Source organism: Ogataea angusta (genome assembly GCF_019207475.1).
Source record: "Ogataea angusta isolate 61-244 chromosome Unknown 61-244_NODE_4_length_877678_cov_91.023368, whole genome shotgun sequence".
Classification (NCBI taxonomy): Eukaryota; Fungi; Ascomycota; class Pichiomycetes; order Pichiales; family Pichiaceae; genus Ogataea; species Ogataea angusta.
The window spans coordinates 46,709-66,780 of NW_025065218.1; the positions used below are offsets into that span (position 1 = coordinate 46,709).

The 20,072-nt window shown below is 48.8% G+C and overlaps 12 protein-coding genes across 12 annotated transcripts; 6 read left to right on the forward strand and 6 right to left on the reverse strand.

Moving 5' to 3' along the window:
* Positions 1 to 19: 19 nt before the first annotated feature.
* On the forward strand, positions 20 to 2,113 carry KL928_001998 (uncharacterized protein; the record flags this gene model as incomplete). The annotated part of the gene is made up of 1 exon (XM_043202424.1): positions 20 to 2,113. One exon carries the CDS (start codon positions 20 to 22, stop codon positions 2,111 to 2,113), a length of 2,094 nt encoding a protein of 697 aa, XP_043060203.1.
* Positions 2,114 to 2,154: 41 nt separating this feature from the next.
* Positions 2,155 to 2,922, reverse strand: KL928_001999 (uncharacterized protein; the record flags this gene model as incomplete). The annotated part of the gene is made up of 1 exon (XM_043202425.1): positions 2,155 to 2,922. The coding sequence occupies one exon, from the start codon at positions 2,920 to 2,922 to the stop codon at positions 2,155 to 2,157; it is 768 nt and encodes a 255-aa protein (XP_043060204.1).
* Positions 2,923 to 3,134: 212 nt separating this feature from the next.
* KL928_002000 (uncharacterized protein) lies at positions 3,135 to 4,169 on the reverse strand (the record flags this gene model as incomplete). The annotated part of the gene is made up of 1 exon (XM_043202429.1): positions 3,135 to 4,169. One exon carries the CDS (start codon positions 4,167 to 4,169, stop codon positions 3,135 to 3,137), a length of 1,035 nt encoding a protein of 344 aa, XP_043060205.1.
* Positions 4,170 to 4,629: 460 nt separating this feature from the next.
* KL928_002001 (uncharacterized protein) lies at positions 4,630 to 5,985 on the reverse strand (the record flags this gene model as incomplete). The annotated part of the gene is made up of 1 exon (XM_043202430.1): positions 4,630 to 5,985. One exon carries the CDS (start codon positions 5,983 to 5,985, stop codon positions 4,630 to 4,632), a length of 1,356 nt encoding a protein of 451 aa, XP_043060206.1.
* A 164-nt stretch (positions 5,986 to 6,149) lies between these two features.
* KL928_002002 (uncharacterized protein) lies at positions 6,150 to 7,016 on the reverse strand (the record flags this gene model as incomplete). The annotated part of the gene is made up of 1 exon (XM_043202431.1): positions 6,150 to 7,016. One exon carries the CDS (start codon positions 7,014 to 7,016, stop codon positions 6,150 to 6,152), a length of 867 nt encoding a protein of 288 aa, XP_043060207.1.
* Positions 7,017 to 7,447: 431 nt separating this feature from the next.
* Positions 7,448 to 8,035, forward strand: KL928_002003 (uncharacterized protein; the record flags this gene model as incomplete). Its single annotated transcript, XM_043202432.1, has 1 exon — positions 7,448 to 8,035. One exon carries the CDS (start codon positions 7,448 to 7,450, stop codon positions 8,033 to 8,035), a length of 588 nt encoding a protein of 195 aa, XP_043060208.1.
* A 234-nt stretch (positions 8,036 to 8,269) lies between these two features.
* On the forward strand, positions 8,270 to 11,350 carry KL928_002004 (uncharacterized protein; the record flags this gene model as incomplete). The annotated part of the gene is made up of 1 exon (XM_043202433.1): positions 8,270 to 11,350. The coding sequence occupies one exon, from the start codon at positions 8,270 to 8,272 to the stop codon at positions 11,348 to 11,350; it is 3,081 nt and encodes a 1,026-aa protein (XP_043060209.1).
* A 77-nt stretch (positions 11,351 to 11,427) lies between these two features.
* KL928_002005 (uncharacterized protein) lies at positions 11,428 to 12,702 on the forward strand (the record flags this gene model as incomplete). The annotated part of the gene is made up of 1 exon (XM_043202434.1): positions 11,428 to 12,702. One exon carries the CDS (start codon positions 11,428 to 11,430, stop codon positions 12,700 to 12,702), a length of 1,275 nt encoding a protein of 424 aa, XP_043060210.1.
* Positions 12,703 to 12,770: 68 nt separating this feature from the next.
* Positions 12,771 to 15,125, forward strand: KL928_002006 (uncharacterized protein; the record flags this gene model as incomplete). The annotated part of the gene is made up of 1 exon (XM_043202435.1): positions 12,771 to 15,125. One exon carries the CDS (start codon positions 12,771 to 12,773, stop codon positions 15,123 to 15,125), a length of 2,355 nt encoding a protein of 784 aa, XP_043060211.1.
* A 113-nt stretch (positions 15,126 to 15,238) lies between these two features.
* Positions 15,239 to 16,756, reverse strand: KL928_002007 (uncharacterized protein; the record flags this gene model as incomplete). The annotated part of the gene is made up of 2 exons (XM_043202436.1): positions 15,239 to 16,618; positions 16,739 to 16,756. The coding sequence occupies 2 exons, from the start codon at positions 16,754 to 16,756 to the stop codon at positions 15,239 to 15,241; spliced, it is 1,398 nt and encodes a 465-aa protein (XP_043060212.1).
* A 237-nt stretch (positions 16,757 to 16,993) lies between these two features.
* Positions 16,994 to 19,648, reverse strand: KL928_002008 (uncharacterized protein; the record flags this gene model as incomplete). Its single annotated transcript, XM_043202437.1, has 1 exon — positions 16,994 to 19,648. One exon carries the CDS (start codon positions 19,646 to 19,648, stop codon positions 16,994 to 16,996), a length of 2,655 nt encoding a protein of 884 aa, XP_043060213.1.
* Positions 19,649 to 19,737: 89 nt separating this feature from the next.
* Positions 19,738 to 20,022, forward strand: KL928_002009 (uncharacterized protein; the record flags this gene model as incomplete). Its single annotated transcript, XM_043202438.1, has 1 exon — positions 19,738 to 20,022. One exon carries the CDS (start codon positions 19,738 to 19,740, stop codon positions 20,020 to 20,022), a length of 285 nt encoding a protein of 94 aa, XP_043060214.1.
* Between the last annotated feature and the right edge of the window lie 50 nt (positions 20,023 to 20,072).

Here is a 20,072-nt window from a genome sequence, read left to right on the forward strand (position 1 = left end):
CATAATCTTTTTTTTGAGGATGGCACCAGACAGAAGACGACGAAAGAAGGTGTATAGAGACGATGATTTGCCTTCAGAGGTAGACGTAGTGACCATATCCAGCCGCGAATCCTCTATGCTGGCTTCCGATGGTGAAGAGCGGTTCGTCAAAAAGCCCAGAAAGGCAGACCTAAATGATTTATCATCAGACATAATCTCGCTTGATTCAGACGACGGGAATGGTCAAATCACCGTCAAACGCACAGAGACAGTAAAAAAGATTCAAAAACCACCAAAGATAGAAGAAATAGCCCGTCTTTTTCGCAAACCACAGACAGTCTCGAGGAATAGCAGTCTAATTGATAGTTCTATCACTTGGGTTGAGAAGTACTGTCCGACTGAATCTTCGCAATTATGTGTTCACGAAAGAAAAATTGCAGAGCTACGCACCCAGATTCAGGATATGGTTTTTGGCAGGACAAATCATCGGCTCTTGGTGCTTTCAGGCCCAAGTGGGTGTGGAAAAAGCGTTTCGGCCAAAATCCTGTGCGAAGAGGTTATGACCAGCAGGAACAGACCAAACGGCCATCTGGGGATTGAAGGCTACGATCACGAAAACCGTCTAAATAATGTGGTACAGTATAGAAACTGGATTACACAGACATCTAGTGAAACGTCAAGCGTGAATAGTTTTGGAGAATTTCTGGAAAGTTGCAAGGTTCTGACAATTGGTAACCTCAGGTGTCTCGTTGTGGAAGAGTTGCCGAACCTACATCATGACGAAACGCTGAAAGCTTTCCGGAAAAGTATTTTAGAGTGGCTTGATCTCGATGCAAAAATAAGATTACCCCCCCTGATACTTTGTATCACCGAATATGAGGTTGACATTGAGAATGGAAGAGGTTCCTTCTCGCTTGAGTCGAACTTTAAAACCGAGCTGGTTCTTGGGAGCAAGATCATGCGTAGGGAAGGCAATCAATGGACGAGGATCAAATTCAATCCTGTGGCTAAACGGTATCTAAACCGGTGTTTGAAACGCATAGCCGTCGCTGAAGATAGTGTAATATCTTCCATCAAGCAAATTCCCAGACAGCTAGTGGAACAAAAAATAGAGAAACTGAGTGGCACGGGTGATCTTCGAAACGCGATAATACTATTTGAGTACTGGTGTAAGTACTGTTCATCGTTGAACGATGAATTTCTTGGTCGCGAATCCTCCTTGAACGTGTTCCATTCGATCGGGAAAATCATCTACGGAACGCAGCATCCACAAGATGAGTATGAGACCTACGTCAAACGGGCTCACGAATATCGTTTGCTAGAGAGCTCCCCATCGGATCTCAAACCACAGACAGATTATCTGACTGTGATAAACGTCGTCACGGAGGTTTTACAAACCTCTTCGATGTTCCATTTGAACTTGCTTGAAAACTACCTGTCAATCGCCTCCCGTCTGACCAAGTCGCTTGCCCGACTCAGTGATACGCTTTCCATATCTGATAATTTACAGTGCAAGTCATACTTCAGTTACTCATTCGGCGGAATTTCCCTTATGAACGAGATTGCCACAACGATAGCATGTCTAGGGACACGAATGGAATGCAGGAATATAAAGGCGAACTCCAACAAGACTGGTGCTTTTCTCAGCATGCGGTATTCCAGGGATGGCAAATATAAGAGGAAATTGCACCGCATTCAGCAAGAGACCGCTGACTTCGCTGCCAGGAGAACGGCCAGACTCATACCACAAGGCAGGTACACATATCTTAGTACTTTTGAGCTAGTTTCGTGCGATGGATTCTACGAGTGCGCGATTTTGAACTCGAAAAGACTGCGGAAGAAAAGCGAGCAGTCTGGCATCCATTGTGGGGTGAATGTGAGGAGACTGGGAGGAGACTTCAAAAACTTGATGATGGCAGACACAGAATTCAAAATCGACGACGACGAAGAGGTTGACATGCCAGTGGCATATGAAACAAAATCGCAGCTGGAGGAGCTGTATTTTGGAACCGGCGTTTTTGCTCAAGTCGACGGTTCGGACTCAGAGTTCGACACTGATCCAATTGTGAACAGTGACCAGGAAAACATGTCTGCGGACGAGTTTAGCGACGACTCGCTGGTTTTACAATTATAGGTCAAGTAATATTATTAGTCGCATTAAGCTACCATGCACAATTAGCTGGCATTGTTTGCCTCTTCCAAAGCATGCTCGAAGAAGTGCTCATCTTCGCTCAAGTTTTCCTTCACAATGTCAAGTCCGCCTTGGAAAACACCGCCAATGTAGAGCTGAGGGAATGTAGGCCAGTCGCTGAATTTTTTGAGTCCCTGTCTGACGGCGTCGTCCTTGAGGATATCGAAAAATCCAAATCTAACTTGGTGCTCTCTCAAAATTGCCACCAGCTGTCTCGAGAACCCACACTGTGGAGCAGATGGGGTACCTTTCATGAACAACATGATAGGGGCGGCGGTTGTCAGCTTTGCGAGTCTGGCGTTCAATTGCTCAGGGGTTTCTTCCTCAGGGGAAGGCGATTTTGAACTCGATGAGCCGGCTTGTCTGGAAGAAACAGGCTCTGGTTGTGGCACATTGGATGCCAGAGAGTTTTGCGATTCTTGTGGTTTGTCGCTGAACTGGTTCAACGCCGTCACGAACTCTTTAGGGTCTGCTCCACTGAGCTCCTTCAAAATGGTTCCATTTCTGACCAAGACAAAGTAGGGAACAGCAGACACGTCGAAGAGGTCGGCGATTTCGGGATGGTTGTCAGCATTGATCGAAATAAATGACGTGTTGCTGTGCTGAGAAGAGTCAGACAACGTGGAGTAAACCTTATTCATTTGGATGCATGGAGAGGCCCAGGGAGTGTGGAAATATAGGGCAATGAGCTTGTTCGACACGGAGGTCAGCTCGGTGAACTGGTCTTGCGAGGATATCTCAATAACAGTCATTATAAATACGTTCAGAGCAGAAAAAATGCGTCAACAATTTAAAAGTTTGGATGTCCTTATATTGACATTTTAATCCAATGTCAATCGATATTACGAATTTTTCGGCCTTAATTTTTGATCTTGCTTACATTGACAAAAAATATGATTGGCTAGTGTTATGTGATTACCTTACTGATAGAAGCCAATTAAATTATACCTGTTACATGCCGTTGCTAGTTATCGTCGCCCTTTGTTATTCCGTTCAGTTCCTTCGAGTAACTTAGTACCGCAGGCTTCACAAACCCGTGCGAAAATTCCGGTGTGCGCGTGTGTCTCGGGCTCGGTGTGAAAATGCTCACGTAATCAGACATACTAAACGCCGGGGTCCTGGAGCCATTTTTCGTGGTGTCAAACAGCTTGGCACCGAGTATACTACCATTTCCTGGAGTGCTTGGAGGTTGCAGAAGCGACGGTGTCAAGAACGGCAATGCAGAAGAGCTGTTTCGTGGCGGCGTGGACTCGATGCCCAGGTTGGGTGTGCTGGTCAAATTGAGCATGGAAGCGTGGTTGGATTTAGGCGTTGTAGGGATGTTGAGGAAGTTGTTCGAGTCTTTGGCTTCTCTTGAGTTGGACGTTCTAGCCGGCGAGTTCGACAAGTAGAGCAGCAGGCCTGCCCCTTCCTCGTTCTCGTCGACGTACCTGGAATTAGGAGTCTTGAAATCGAAGTTCTTTTTCGTACGAGCACTCTTTGGTGTGGAAAATAATGCCGATTGTAGCGCCGACTGTGCGGACCCGGCAGCGTTTTCCTTGGTTGTGTTGGACGTCTTTTGAAGAGCTATGTCGTCGAGCATGGCTTTGCTGTTCAAAGGAGGAGTCTTTGGAATTGGTACCAGCTCGCTCTTCTCTTGGTGAGGTGACCTGTCAGTTGACGCGTATCCGATATCGTTATTGGAAGGATAGAATGGTGACGATGGGATGTTGGCGTGGTGGAGGCGTTTCACGGGCGATGAGAAGTCGTCTCCTGTTTCAGAAGACTTCCGTTTCATAGGCGACGTAGAAGGAGAGGTCCCCTTGTCGAGCGAATCAGAGTTTCTTGTAGGGGAGGACCATATAGGTGGGGAGGAGGAGTTTGTAGCTTTTCCCTGGCTTTCTCTAACTTTCATGCCAGCCCTGAAAAGCTTGCTTTTGAGCTGCCGAGTAATTCTCGCGATCTCGGCCCGCTTCAAGATCTTCTCAGCAATAGCGTCTTCCGGATGTTCTGCTTGCATCTTGGGATCGGTCTCTATGTGTTCGGTCTCTGTATTGGATTTGTCTATCGCAGGTGTACTTTGGCAAATCGCCTGATAACTATCCGCGTGGGGGACAACGCAATTAAAGATAGTCTCAACGGGTGTCTCTGGCCAACGATACGGATTGTCTGGCAAAATTCAGAGATCAGAAGTGTAAGTGTAAAGTGAGTTGGAAACTAAGTGTTATGCTCGCCTGTCTTATCGGTTTTGGAACAGCTTCAAATGAAACTGAAGGAGGTCTCGCAATTTAGTTTCTAAAGGGATAAAAGAAGCCGTCAAAGTACTTGATTATTCCCAAAGCGGAAAGTGAAAAAATTTATTTTCGTGTTACTTATGTACTGGTGTTTAATCAAAGATACGAAACGGGAAATTGGGGAGTGGCATACAATAGCAGATTGAAATAGGGTTGAACAAGGAGTGTCGGCAACCATCGTCTTTGTTACATGATGATCTCGTATTTTACGTCATCCTTGATAGATTTGCTAGGCAGAATGAAACTGTTCAGCACGTAAAGGTCATCACCGATATGTGTTCCGGACCCGAGGATACAAATGTTGCCTGAATCTTTGATACCGATGACGCGACTAGTTTCTGCATCTAGCACTTTCTTGATTTTTGTAGGACCGTTTTTCTTCACAATTTCGTTTATCGAGACAAGATTCACACCTGTTCCTTCGACTCGAGCCCAATTGCCGATCTTGCAATCAAGAGACAATATACTGTTGCGCACAAGCGAGTTTTGTCCAATCTCACAATACTCTAAAATAATGGAGTTGTAGATTCTGGTACCAGCGCCTATGGTCACATTCGCCCCAATCGACACGTACGGACCGATTTTAGTTCCGTTCTCAAAATGGATGGTTGCAGAAGGGTGGATAAACACCGGAGGCTCGATATTGACCGAGGCTTTGTGAATCACGCTGCTAACCTGGCCAGACTTGTTCTGGAAAACTTTATCCAAATAGAGTTCATTGGCCCACAATGCGTCGGAAGGTGTTTTGATGGCTCTCCAAAAGCCTTTGTACTCAAAAACAAAAGTCTTACCGCTATCCGGGAGAAAGTGTAGCACATCTTTCTCCATTGAGATCACGTCCTCGTCCACTGTTTCAAAAGTTGTGTTATCGTTTGCTATTGTAATCTTGCTAATTTTGGCGTTGGACAGCCAGCGGAAGAGCGATTCGTTAAAGATGTAAATACCACCGTTGATGATGTCGGAAATTTTTGACTCGGGCTTCTCAACGTAGTGAATGACTTTTCCGTTGTCTTCTGAAACGATGGTTCCAAACGATGACTGTTCAGAGCCACTTAGTGCCATGAAAAGGTCGTAATTAGTGAGTTTGACTCCAAACAGCATGGCTTCAATTCCCCCTTTCTCTGAGGCTATCTTCTCGTACAACTCGATCATCTCAACGAATGGGAAAGAACAAATGATGTCCCCATGCACAACCAAAAATCCATGCGGGTTGCCCCTCAGGATTTCCTCCCGGAAATGATAGAGCCCTCCTGCTGTTCCCAAAGCTTTGAACTCTTTTAAATACTTCAGATAACAGTCTCTATTCTGGTACTTCATCTTCGTGTTGAAGTCCAGGATGAACTCGGTAAATATTGCCGGATCATAAAACCCAATCAAAATAATCTCCTTGATGGTAGGAATTGTTAGTATGGCATCGATTGTGTGCGCCAAAAGAGGTTTTCCTGCAATTGGGAACATGATCTTGGCCTGATCCAAAGCAAGTGGCCTAAACCGCGTTCCACGGGAGCCTCCGCCCACCATTATCACTGCTTTCGAGATCATTGGTTTTTTTAGTTTCTATAGGCTCTCAAATATTGTATGGTCAGATTTCTCTTCTTCGTGCCCTCCCTCCTTATAGATAAATCCAAATTTTGCACAGCCTCGATGTGGAGACGAATACTGATTTATTAGGTGAACGATCGTATATGATTGTTGCTACAAGAACACTATTCCTTGACAATATGGCCAAAAGCTTTCTTGAAAACGGCTGACCCATCACGCTCGATCACATCGCCGTGACAAAGAATGACCTTGACCGGATCCCATTTGGCAAGCAGCTCTTTGAAAGCAGGAGAGAAGCTAACAGGGTCAGCAACCATCCGTTTGGCAAGGAATTTGTTGAAGCTAGTTCCAAAGCTGAACGCATTTTTAAAGAAGAGCCTTTGTAAAAGATGGAAAGGCTCGTTGCCCTCAAACTGTTCGTTATAAAGATCTGACTCTGGGATCCTTCTCTTATTATGCTGGAGATTAAAAATCACGTCAGCGGCAAAGACTGTTTTCTGGGGCTCGCTGAACACCAGAAGTTCCTTGTTTGACACTTTTGGCCAGAACATAAATTGCAGTCTGGCATCTGCCAATGCCACATCTTTTGTCTCATCGAAGCCAAACGCACTCAAGTCGCCGGTGCTAAGAATCTTCCAAGCGGCACTGTTCGGAATCACAACGTCGGTTACTTTGGCAATTTCCGGCTTGAGGCCTTCGAATCCCACGATTCTGATGTTAGGGAACTTTGCTTTCCAGCTCTGCACAGCCATCGTATGTTCGCCGTCTGGGATAATCAGATGTGACACCTTCTGGACAAAGGACTCGTCAGTGTTGAGGTCGCCTCCTTCAACCATGGTTTTATTCAGAGAGTCAATTGTTCTTTCATCGTATGGAATTGCTGACCAAACAATGAACGATTGCGGACTAGAGATCACAGCCATGCGGCCGCCAATTTCAAAGTAGCCCGCTCTTAGGAAACGGCACGAGTGTGTGTAAATGCCCGAGCAGACCTTTCTGGAGACGCCACCTATAACGTCTGGATAGCCCATGATGATGATATGAGAAATTTAGAACGAGGAAAAAGCAGGGGTTTAAATTTCAAACGGTTTTATTCTAGAGCCTGGTGCGGCTTCGGAGAGATTAGCTAAGCCACTAAAAGACGTGCCCTATAAAGCCCAATTCGGGACTAAACAATCCTCTCGGCATTAGTTCGGTATATAGATTTCGCCGAGCGAGCTTTCGCATTTACGATTACGAGGGGTCAAAGAACTCCGCCGAAGCCACACTAGGCTCAAATTTTTCGGCAAGGCTGTAACTTCGCGTTTGTGCCGTTTGCATCACCGCCGCCTGACAGCAGTAGAGATAACAAATATCGTCTGGTTGTGGTCTATCGACGCGTCGGTGTATTTTTTTTCTTGCAAAAATAGGTTCGAGGCAGTAGTTTTGACATTCCTGAAATATGAAGTACATAATCGAGCATATGGAACAGGGATTCACCGAATGGGTGGTCCTCGAGTACTGTCAGATAATCCGTGATATTGGCAAGAACAACCTCATTTTGACGTCACTTCCAAAGGGCACCACAGACCAAGATATTCCGCAACCTTTGAGAGACTTAGGCCTTGTATGGACCACTAAAGAGGTCAACGATTATGTGGATGTTTCCAGATCCAAACTCTGTCTTCTGGACCCCCGTGCAGAGATTGACTTGCAGACCAGCGACAAAGAGAGCTTTGATTATTTCATTTTCGGAGGCATTCTCGGTGACCACCCGCCTCGAGACAGAACTTCCGAGCTGAAGAAGAAACTGGAATGCGACACAAGACGCCTAGGCAATCTACAAATGACCACCGACACTGCTGTGCGCACCACAAAAATGATCCTGGAAGGTACTCCGTTTGAGAATATTGAGTTCATTGATTACCCTGAGATCCGGTTTAGCAAGCACGAGGCGACCGAGATGCCATTTAGATATGTGCTGGATGAAAACAAGGAGCCGATTTTGCCGGCAGGAATGCTAGGTTTGATCAAGAAAGATTCAGAGAAAACGTTAGACGACTTCTTCTGATACCAGAGCGACGCGTCGCTCGTCCCGCTTACTCCATAAATATAATTTCTGTAGTATCCTATATTTCGACATCATTCATTGCTTACACCTGGTTGCTACATTTCTAGTTGCGGTCTGTGCTGTCTGCATTGTTAAAATCATATTATCAAGCTGTTTCCATCCGTTTAGACGACTTTCTATCCACAAGTATCCATAAATCCAAAATAGCAAGTAAGAGCCCAGTCTTTGGTGACCATGCTGAGGAAAAAGTTATTGCTTGCGCTGTGTCTGGTCGGCCCTTTGAGTGCCTTCTCCAGAAACAGCGATTTTTCGACTCTTATCAAAGGAGATTGGCAGCAATTGCAAGATGACGTGCTGGAGCAATTGGCAATGAACGCCATCGGGGACTCTGTCCCTGATAAAGACGGCAAATGTCCGCCATGCTTCAACTGTAACCTCCCGAATTTTGAGTGCAAACAATTCTCCAAATGCAATCCTTTCACAGGGAGGTGCGAGTGTTTGGATGGATTTGGTGGTGACGATTGTTCTGTTCCTCTTTGCGGAGCTCTGCCCGATGGATCGAACCGTCCTAAAAGAGAAGTCAATGAAACATGCCATTGTGAAGAAGGATGGGGAGGTATAAATTGTAATATGTGCCAGATAGATTCGGTTTGTGATGCTTTCGTTCCAGGAGGATTGAAGGGTACGTGCTATCACTCGGGTATCCTTGTCAATCGGAATTTCCAGATGTGCGATGTTACCAACTCCAAGATCCTGGAGGTGCTGAATGGGAAGAAGCCCCAAGTGACTTTCAGTTGCAACAAGACGTCGGCAAAATGCAACTTTCAGTTCTGGATTGCCGAGGAAGAGAGTTTCTACTGTGACTTGTCCAAATGCAAATTCAATTACGACCTCGGTGCAAATACAACACACTACAACTGCGAAGACGTTGCCTGTAAATGTCTCCCGGGAAAAATGCTATGTGGCCAGGAAGGTTCGATTGATATCTCGGATTTCCTCACAGAGACCATTGCAGGCCCTGCAGATTTCTCTTGTGACGTGGCGGACAAGGATTGCAAGTTCTCAGAGCCCAGCATGAACGATCTGATCACCAATGTTTTTGGAGACCCGTACATCACGCTCCATTGTGAGTCTGGCGAATGTCTACATGAGAGCGAGATCCCAGGCTTTGACCAGCCTGGAAAGCCGAAATTTGGCGTGATTGATCTATTGAGAATAGCAGGGACCATTGTGGGCTGCGCAGCTATCATTGGATTGGGATTCTACGGTATCAAACGGTCGCCGCTGTTTATGGACGAAGGCGTTGTCCAACTGCCTCCAGATGACGATCCGGATATGCACGACTCTCTGCTCGATGATTACAAGCCTGCTATATTCTCGTTCGAGAACGTCAGCTACACAGTGGCAGGGAAAAGGGTTTTGAACAACGCTTTTGGACTCGTTGAGCCCGGCGAATGTATGGCTATCATGGGAGGATCAGGCGCTGGAAAGACTACGTTACTAGACATCATTGCCGGTAAAAACAAGGGAGGAGAGGCGTCAGGTACTTTTTACGTGAATGGCGAGCGCATCACCACCAAGCAAGATCTTGTGCATTTCCAGAAATCTGTTGGCTTTGTCAACCAGGAAGACTTTCTCATCCCGACTCTATCTGTCTATGAGACTGTTTTGAACAGTGCGCTTCTGCGGTTGCCGAGAAACATGTCGATGGCCACCAAAAAGGCAAAAGTCAACCAAATCCTTGCTGAACTGCGTATTCTTCACATTAAAGATAAGCTTATCGGCTCGGATTTTGAACGAGGAATTTCGGGTGGAGAGAAGAGAAGAGTGGCCATTGCGTGTGAACTGGTGACATCTCCGTCGATTCTGTTTTTGGACGAGCCCACGTCAGGGCTTGACGGATACAATGCGTTCAACGTGGTTGAGTGCTTGGTAAGACTGGCTAAGGACTACAAGAGAACAGTGGTTTTCACAATTCATCAGCCTAGAAGCAACATTGTGGCTCTATTCGATAAGCTTGTATTGTTGTCTGAGGGACAGCTGGTATACTCTGGCCTTATGAGCGACTGCAGCAACTTTTTCGCAAGCAACGGGTACGTTTGTCCTGCTGGCTACAACATTGCAGATTATCTCATTGATATCACCGCTGGCGGCAGTCCGATCACTACGCTTTCGCCTGTTGACGGCGATAATCATGAGCACGACATACATACCTCGCTTCCTGCCAATGACGTGGACGACCCTACTGGTGAATGGCAGCATTATGCTTCGCATCGCGACGAATTTGGCAATAGAGTCAAAAGTGCGGGCGCAACATCCAAGTCGTCAAGTGTGGTCGTCGCTTCTATTTTTGAGCAGTCGCTGAACGCCGAAAGATTGCACTCGGATATAAAGGAGCTTGCAGAAAAGTTCAACAACGCGCAGCAAGATAACAATTCTGCAGGCTCGTTTTTCAAGTCACAAGGAGGCAAGACTAGAGCCAGCTTCTGGACACAGCTCACCATTCTGTGCTCCAGAACGTTCAAGAACTCATACAGAAACCCTAAGCTCTTGATGTCGCACTATGCTCTGGCCCTTATCATGGGACTTTTTTGCTCCTATCTCTACTACGATGTTGAGAACAATATCAGCGGCTTCCAGAACAGACTTGGACTCTTTTTCTTCCTGCTGACTTTGTTTGGCTTTTCAACACTTACAGGGCTGCACTCGTTCTCTGTGGAACGACTAGTGTTTGTGAGAGAGCGCTCGAACAACTACTATCATCCGCTGAGCTACTATGTGAGCAAATTATTATGTGATGTGATTCCGCTCAGGTTATTCCCTCCTGTCATTCTGATGGCCATCATATATCCACTGGTGGGTCTGAACATGGAGGGAAACAAGTTCTGGCTCTCTATGCTGATTCTCGTCCTGTTCAATCTGGCCGCATCGCTCGAAATCTTGATCATTGGGATTCTGATCAAAGAGCCAGGTTCTGCTACCATGGTAGGTGTGCTTGTTCTGCTATTCTCGTTGCTGTTTGCTGGACTATTTATTAATAAGGACACGATTCCAGTGCAAATTTCGTGGTTTGAGAATATTTCTGTGTTCCATTATGGCTACGAGGCCTTGGCGGTCAACGAGGTGAACGGGTTGGTGCTGAAGGAAAAGAAGTACGGGCTGGACATCAACGTTCCCGGTGCTGTGATCTTAAGCACATTTGGATTCGACGTCGGGGCTGTCAGATTTGATATTTGCTGGCTAGCCGGAATGGTTGGTGCGTTTGTGGTCCTAGGGTATCTTGGTTTGCATTATTTTGTCTACGAGACGAGATGATGTAATAAATAAATAAATAAAAATAGAGACTATATAAATATTTTATTCAACTAAGCCTCAGTGACCTGTTCTTTAGAATGGTTCGTTCCCCATTTGACGTCTCAGACGATGAGGATGATCCCTTCAGCGACAGAAACTACTCGCGGCTGGTGAATCGCACCGAAGAAGCCAAAAACGTTCCTGTCTCAGGGCGTTCCAGGCACGCTCCTTCCAAAGCATACCCCCCTGTTCCCAACGTAAATGAGGTGGCCAAGGAGTCTGCTTACAACTCGACAACAAGCTCAATTCCAGAATCACGGCAACGGGGTGCGCTATACAAGACTTTTTTTGGGGGACGTGAACGAGGATGGCCTTACTTCACGTACTTCGTCAGCCTCATTCAAGTAGTCGTGTTCATCTACGAGCTGGTGAAAATGGGCATTTACACGAAGACCGTTTTCCAAACCAAGCCCTACTTCAACCCCATGCTTGGACCCTCATCATACGTGCAAATCAACGTGGGAGCCAGATATCTGCCCTGCATGACAACGATCACGGGATATACCGATAACGAGCAGCTGGAGTGGCCGTGTCCCAACTCCACGTCCACGTCCACGGACGTCTGCAGTCTGGAGGAACTCTGCGGCATGGGCGTTGGTTTTTCAGACGGCACGCCGCGCCAATGGTGGAGACTGTTCACGTCCATCTTCATTCATGCCGGATTCATACACATCATATTCAACCTTCTGCTACAGGTCGCGCTTGGATCTAAGGTTGAACGCTACATTGGATTACTCAGGTACGCATTTATCTACGTTGCTGCGGGCATGGGCGGCTCCATTTTGGGGGCCAATTTCCTGCCTGCTGGTATGGCCTCATCTGGAGCTTCAGGAGCGCTGTGTGGCGCATGTGTTGCCATGAACCTCATTCTTCTGATTTACAACAACAACATCGACCACTACGACCCCCGTCTGAAAGGCCGCGCGGGCAGGAAGCTCTTTGTCATGATGCTGGTCGGATCCGTGGTGGAAGTGATTGTTATCTTTGTGCTCGGACTACTGCCAGGAATCGACAACTTTGCCCACATTGGCGGGTTTGTCATCGGCATCGTGCTGGGGACTGTCCTTTTGGACAGCCCGTCTTTTGTCTACGAGCAGGACGGACAGACGCGCAAACCACTTATCTTTTTCACATGGATCTTTGTTCGAGTCGTCTGTCTCGCCTTGACGATAGCGTATTTCGCACTGCTATCGAAGAACTTTGCAGATAAAGGTGCCGAGGCGTCGGATAGCTGCAAATGGTGCAAATATATCAACTGTCTCCCTGTGAACGGGTGGTGCGAGCTGGGCGATTTGTCTGCAACGTCGTCATGAATTTTTCAGAACCATTTTTCGCATTTTGTAGGAAATAAATATTTTATATCGATTTGCCTTCTACACCAATGACCAAGATGGCGCTCCAGTATCTTCAATCTTTGGAGGATAACATTATCAGTCCTCCATCAAGCAATACGCCTGTCTACAAGGACGACTGCATGTTCTCCTTTGAGACGCCGCTCGACAAAAATGGTCTTGACATTTGTATGCATTGTTTCCAGGCATTTTCGCGAGATGGGCTTGATTACACCCGCCAGCACGCGCAATTCTTCAGCCACTCGATCTACCTGAACTATAAAAAGACTCCGAAGAAGCAGCCAGAACGGGAGTCGGAACAGCCGCTGAAGATGGTCAAGTTGGAGATCAAGGAGCAAACAGAGAATGAGCTATTTGAAACCAAGACCCAGATCTATTGTGCAGAAATCGACCAGTCTGTGGACTACCCCAGTGAAGGGATTCCTGCCCAAATTTCCAATTGTGCCGCTGCCATTCTGAAAGCAACCTCCAGCGATAAAAAGCAGGAAATCAAGGCCTGGGAGCAGGAGATTGTCCCCTGTCCACATGCTTTCGACATCGAACAAAAGCCAATTGCAGAACTCGATATAAGCCAGTGCGCTCAATGTGGATTGAAGGAGAACCTCTGGATTTGTGTCACGTGTGGATCTATTGGCTGTGGTCGGGCGCAATTTGGCGGTGTTGCTGGAAACTCTCATGCATTGAAGCATCACGAGTTGTTTCCAGACCACCACATTGCGATCAAGCTTGGATCTTTGTCGTTGAACTCGGCCGATTCGTATTGCTACACTTGTAACGATGAGGTCAAAGTTCCGGACCTTGTCAAGCTCCTTGCCACCTTTGGCATTGACATTTCTCAGACAGTCAAGACAGAGAAAACGCTTACAGAGCTGCAAATTGAGCAGAATATCAAATGGGACTTCAACATGTCTGACGATAGCGGAGACGTGCTTTCTCCCGTGTTTGGCAAGGGCCTTACAGGTATCAAGAATCTCGGGAACTCGTGCTATCTTTCGTCTGTCTTGCAGGTGCTATTTTCAGTTCACAATTTTTCGTCAGCCTTTCATATAGAGGAGGGAATGCCGGTGGAAAAGATCCTTAACCCGGGTGATCCATCCACAGACTTGGAAACACAGCTATTTAAGCTAGGAGACGGGCTGCTTTCTGGAAGATATTCGGTCCCCGATGAGTTGACAACCGAGAAAGTCAAGTTTCAGCGAGGGATCAAGCCACAGGGGTTCAAGTCGCTGATCGGCGAGGGCCACCCTGAGTTCTGCACCATGCAACAGCAGGACGCGTTTGAGTTCCTGCTCTATTTATTGGACAAAATTGAAACGCAGAAATTGAACGGAGTCTCTGCAACCGGTCCGACCCATGCATTTGATTTTGTTTCTGAAAATAAGATAAAATGTCAGGGATGTGGTGGCGTGAGACTCGCCAAGGAGCTCACCAACAACATTCGTTTGCCTGTGCAGGACAAGGTTTTACGTGTTGGTGATGACGGGAAGAAGGTGTACAGCGAGGTGCGGTTGGAGGACTGTCTTTTGGAGCTGAGCACATCCGAAACAGTTGAGTATGAGTGTCCAAAATGCCAAAAACTACAACCGGCCTCCAAAAAACAAGGACTTACCTCGCTTCCTGACTATCTCATTCTGTCTCCTCAAAGAATAAAACTGGAGAACTGGGTGCCTATAAAATTAGACGTGCCGATTAAATTCGAGGAAAATATAGACCTCTCAAAATTCAAATCATCCGGTCTGCAAACAGACGAAGAGCTGCTCCCTGAAGATGACACAGCCTCCTCCTTTTCCTTCAATCAGGACGCAATGAACGCTCTGCTAGCCATGGGATTTCCTGAAAACAGGTGCAAGAGGGCCCTTTACACCACAGGAAATAGCGATGCAGAGACAGCAATGAACTGGCTATTTGAACACATGGAGGATCCCGAAATCGATGATCCCTTTGAGCCCGCTTCAGCACCCGCTCCAAAAGTCTCGGAGCAAGAGGTGGAGTCGCTCACATCTATGGGATTCAACGCGAAACTGGCAAACAAAGCTCTGGTGCTGAACAAAGGCAACATTGAGCAGGCGGTTGAGTGGCTTTTTGCTAATCCCGACGACGATGGCGAAGTCAGTCAGGAGGAGGTTGTTTCGCCACAGGAGCGAATCAAAAAGTTGGAGTCGAATGCTGCACGTAGCACAAAGTACACTCTGAAAGGCGTCATCTGTCACAAGGGAGTCACAATTCACTCTGGCCACTATGTCGCATTTTTGAAAAAACAGATTGAGGGACAGGAAAAGTGGGTGTTATTCAATGACGAGAAGGTCGTAATTGCCAACGAGGAGAGCATCAAGGAGATAGAAAAGTCGGGCTACATCTACGTGTTTGAGAACTCGGGAATTTGAACACTCGCAGACCGAACGGCCATTGAACTGCAAGTTGGTGCATGGACGGCATTTCTCTATTTAATTACCAATGTATAGTATAAGCAAATCGTTGCTACAATGCAATAAAGGTGTCACTTTTTGAGCTCTTTCAATTTGACTTCCAACTTGGCAACCTTGCTCTTCAGCTCTACGTTCTGTTTCCTCAAAAGTCCAATTTCAATATCCTTTTCCTTTGATTTGCCGTAGCTCAGCATTTTGGCCATTTCCTCGTTCTCCTCGGTCAGCATCTGCATCTTCGTAATGATCTTGTGCGCGATCTCCTCCTCGTCGTACCTCCCGGTCTTCGTGACTGACTGGTTCGGGTTTAATGCAACAGCAGTCAAGATGACTTCCAGTCTGAGCTTCGTCTCCTCCAGCTCCTCTTGGGCAGCTTGGAGCTTCTCTGTGAGCTTGGTATATAACTGTTCGTGATTCTTTGGTATTTCGAATGTTTTCTTATTATCATCACTATCGGAAACCCTCAGGATCGTGTTCAGTCTTGCAACCTCCTCCTCCAGCTTCTTGATGATGGAATCCTTCAGCTCAAGTTGGATCTTGTGATCTTCGATCTCGGCAACAGACTCTGGAGTGCCTGACTTTTGCGTCTGAGAGCCTCTCGGGTCTATGTTTCTTTGCGGTTGTATATTCATGTATGCAGAAGCCTGATTGTTTGAAGGCGCTTTTGAGACAGCGTTGGCAGTTTGATTAGAGTACGTGGGCCAGGACATATAGAAGTCGTTGCTCGAAGAGTAGGCAGGTCCTTTATGAGTTTGTAAAGACTGGAGATTGGAAGACGAGTTTGGAAGGTTCAACTGCATGAGCTGCAACGCCAAGGTATCCATATCTGAGTTAGACATTGATGTCGATGCAGCAAGTGGCATATTTCCGTTCGAGGTGTCATACAATGGATTGAACAGAGAGTCTGAGCCTGAATAATAGTTGCCCTGCATCTTGGGCAAGTGAGATGAGGATGTACTAGTGTTGGCGGTCATTTTGCCCGCAGACGCGGTAGCTGCAGTGCTGGACCATAAATCTCTGCTAGCTGCCGTGGTGTTGTAATTATTTGCGGCAGAGGAGGGGTTAGCGGCAGACGCCCAGGAGTACCCTGCATACTTGTTGGAAGAGTCCAGGCCGCTTAAGACCTGGGTGTTTGAGACCTGGGGCATTGAGATCCCAGCGGCGTCGCTCAGACTCGGAACCCTCGACACGGAGGACGTCTGCTGCTGCCACCGAACGTGGGGAGACTGCGAGGTTGTGTCCATCGGATTGTTTCTGTACAGGTCAAATTGTGTGTCTGAATTTGAGGACCTCATGGATTTGGAAGCGTCAAAACCAGGGGATAGCTCTAGTTTGTTTTGCTTGGAAGAGTTTTGGGAGCCCGAAAAGGACTCCGATCTCAGCACCCCGTCGCCGGACACAGAGGTGCCAAAGTTCGACTCGGTGGTGTCTGCGGAATCAGGTTTACTCTGGGACTGTTGCAAGATCGGAAAGCTGTTAGTTCTGTCGTGAAGACCTCATCCCTGTCCAGCCCCTTTTTTATACATCGACGCTGGCAAAGAGATAGTGTAGACTCGTGTTTAAAATCAACTTACGTAGTTTTCATAGCTCATGGCACTGTGTCCGGGAAGTGAACGTCCCGTGAATGTAGTATTTAGTGGTCAAGACTGAAGAGGGTGAAACAAATTTAAATGTTTTTTTCAGCGACCCTTTTTCCCACACTTGATTCAATTTTTAACATATCAAAAATACCAGGCAACCTTGCACCGGGTGTTTCAGGTAGCTGTGTTTGGTAGCACAGGAAAGTTGCATCCAAACAAACCTCTATCACCCTCTTTCAGGGAAGCTGATCATTTTTGCTTCTTCTTGTGCAAGAAGCTAAGATTCGACAAGGAGCCGTTTTTCTTGGACATGTTCAGATGGAAGCTCGACGCAGACCTGGATTTCACCAGTTCGGGGCGTTTCAGGGCGCCCCCAGCCGCGTGGCTGGACTCGTTCTGGCTCGAAGACTGGTCGGTGGAGGAAGACCCGGGCGTTCCGTGCGTGCTGAGATGGAGATGGACGCCTTTTGGCTGGCTTATTGCAGGCGACGTAGACAAGAGCGGAGACGTTTGGCCAGAGCCTATAGACGAGCTGTGTTGATGAGCACTTCTGGGAGTGGATATGTTTGCGGTGGAGTGGTTTCTAGAAAGGCTCGGGGACGGCGTTTTGGACGAGGCCCTGCTTTTTGCCAGTTCCGACGCCAGCAGCTTGTGGTCCTTGTGTCGGCCGAGATTCAGCAGAATCGACGACGAGGTCGTGCTTCTGGACAGCTTTGGATGGATCGGGAAGTGGTGATGGTGCGAGTGGTTTCCCTGCGAGATGTGCACGTCGTTCAGGCGTGAGTCCAGCTGGTCCAGGTTGATGTAGGAGCCGTATTCGGAAGGCTCGTACGCTGGCGTGAGGTCGCCCACGGTGACGTCGGACTTGATGGCCGTTTCGTAGGAGGGCACCCGCGACAGCAGCTCGCCGTCCCACTTGATTTCCTCGGGACGTTCGCCGTCTGCGCCCGGAGCAGGCTCGACGTACGAGTTTGCTCTGGAAAGATGCTGCACCGGCGACAAAACCCCTGGCGTCACGCGCTGGTCGTTGATGGCAAGGCCAGGCGTCTCGGGCACCGGCTGGGCCGCGCCGCCCGAGAACGCCGGCCCGGCAATCGTGGTGTCTGTGTTTTCGGTTGGCGAGTTGTACGAGAAGTAGTCTGTGCCCTCGTCGGACAGGTTGAAGACGGCTCTTCCGCGTGATGCCGGCTGCTGCGACGAGTGCACTCTGTTGAGGCTGGCGAGCAGCTGGTTGCTGAAGCCGCCCTCCGTGGCCGTCATGTTGAACTCGCTGAGCTGGTTGGCGTCGGGCGACGGCTCCGAGCCGGTCTGGCCTCTGGGCGTGGACGGCGGCGAGAACTCTGGCGTGTCGGTCGGCGAGTTCACGCCGCTCCAGAGTCTGTCGTAGACGTGGTTTTCGTAGTTTGGCGGCGCCATCAGCTCCTGGGCGTTGAAATTGTAGGTCGGCGCGGGCGCCGACGCAGACAGGAAGCTGCTGGAGCCCGGCGTGGACGCCGTGGAGCTGAGCAGGCCGGGCCCGTCGCTGCCGAACATGAGCTCGTCGCCCTTGTAGCGGATCGTCGCGTCCTCGACGTTGGCAGTGGCCAGGTCGTCGTCGAGATTGGGCAGGTTCTTGGCCTTGATCGGGACAAACGGGCTGATGAAGAGCGTGATGGGCAGCGTGGCCCGCAGCTCGGACACGTGGCCGTCCGTGTTGATCAGCGAGACAACAAACCGCAGCTTGTGGATCACTCGCACGTAGTGCGAGATCGTGCAGTCCTGGGTCACCTGGGCGAGCGACGACGGGATGTTCACGGAGGTGCGGACCTCCCATTTGTCCTGGGCCAGCGCCATCTCGTCGTTCCTGAAAAAGACGCCGTTCTCGTCCATCTCGGCCTCTGTCCAGACGTTTTTTCCGTTCTGGTCGGTGACAACTTTCGGGATCGTTTTATTCAGCACCGTGCGCTCGTCAACGTGGCTGGAGTACGTGGTGGAGAAACTGAAGTTCTCGTTGAGGCTGATCTTGATGGACCCGAGCTGCAGACCCTTCGCCAGCGGCACCATCGTCATGTCAATGGGACAGGTGGACCCGATCGCTATGGCGCGCGCAGGAACGCTGATCGAGTAGTCGACCTTCTGCGGCCACGTGTTTTCCACGGCCACGGTCTCTGTGAGCTCGGGCGCGTCCGTGGTGAGCGTCCGCACAACGTGGATGTGTTTGCGCGTGACGATCGGCGCGCTGAACCGGTGTCTTTCGATCGTCGACTGCAGTCTGTACACGACGGAGCAGCCGGGCAGGCCCTCGACGGATTCCGGGATCGAGCCGTCCAGGATCGTCTGGAACGGGAACTCGTAGTTGCCCTGCTGCAACACCACCGGCTCGTTCTTGTTGCTCGACGTGAAGGACAGAGAACTGAGGTTTGTGAGCGACTTGTTCTTGTTCAGGGTGGACGACGACTTGGACGTGTGCGCCATCATTTTCAGAGAACTCGACGACGAGTTCGTGGACCGCGTGAGCGTGCCCGTGGCAAAACCAGACCCGGAACTGACCATGTTGCCGTCGGAGGCGTAGCCGGTGTACGAGGAGCTGAGCGGCCGGTTGTTGTTGCTCAGGAACTCCTGCAGATTCAGCGGGTCCCAGTCGAACTCGAAAAGAACTTTCTGGTACCTGTACGGCCGCGTGTACGTGGACTTGGCCGACTGGTACTTTTCCTCCCAGTTGAACTTGAGACTGGCCCAGAGCTTGAGCTGCATCCGTTTGATGGTTATTGGCTCCACCACGGAGAGCGCAATCACGCCCGAGAGCAGAACAGACGGCGCGTCGTCCTCTGAGCCCTTCAGCACAATCACGTCCCGGTCGGTGGATCGCAGCCGGATGTCGAACAGCGGCGTTGGTTTAGGCCCCTTCTTCTGATGTTTTCCCATGGATGAGGTCAGATAATCTATGCAGGCAAGAGCGGAAAAAATGTGCGGTACTCTGCGTGTGTGGCGGGATTTTCTAGGATGTTCGCACTATGACAGCTGGGAATTTGGCATCCACTCGAAGGAGTACTGAAATAAACGATTTATACAATATACAGGTGCGGAAAAACTTTTATGCTTTCACCTGTGACAGCAACGAGGCAGACTGGCAGCAGAGGACCAGAAAATTACCGAATGTCGTTGCGCAAGTTTCGAGGTCTGGCTGGTCCCCGGCCGTAGTCGCCCACCGCTCGGACCTCGTCGCCGCCGGTCCCGAGCACGCTGTCCCTAGCCACCCGGGGCCAACGCCTCTGGCTCTGCCCTTCCCGCTTACGTAATCCCCATCCCGTCCCGGCAGATTCTCTGCACTACTTTTAGTTTTTCAAAT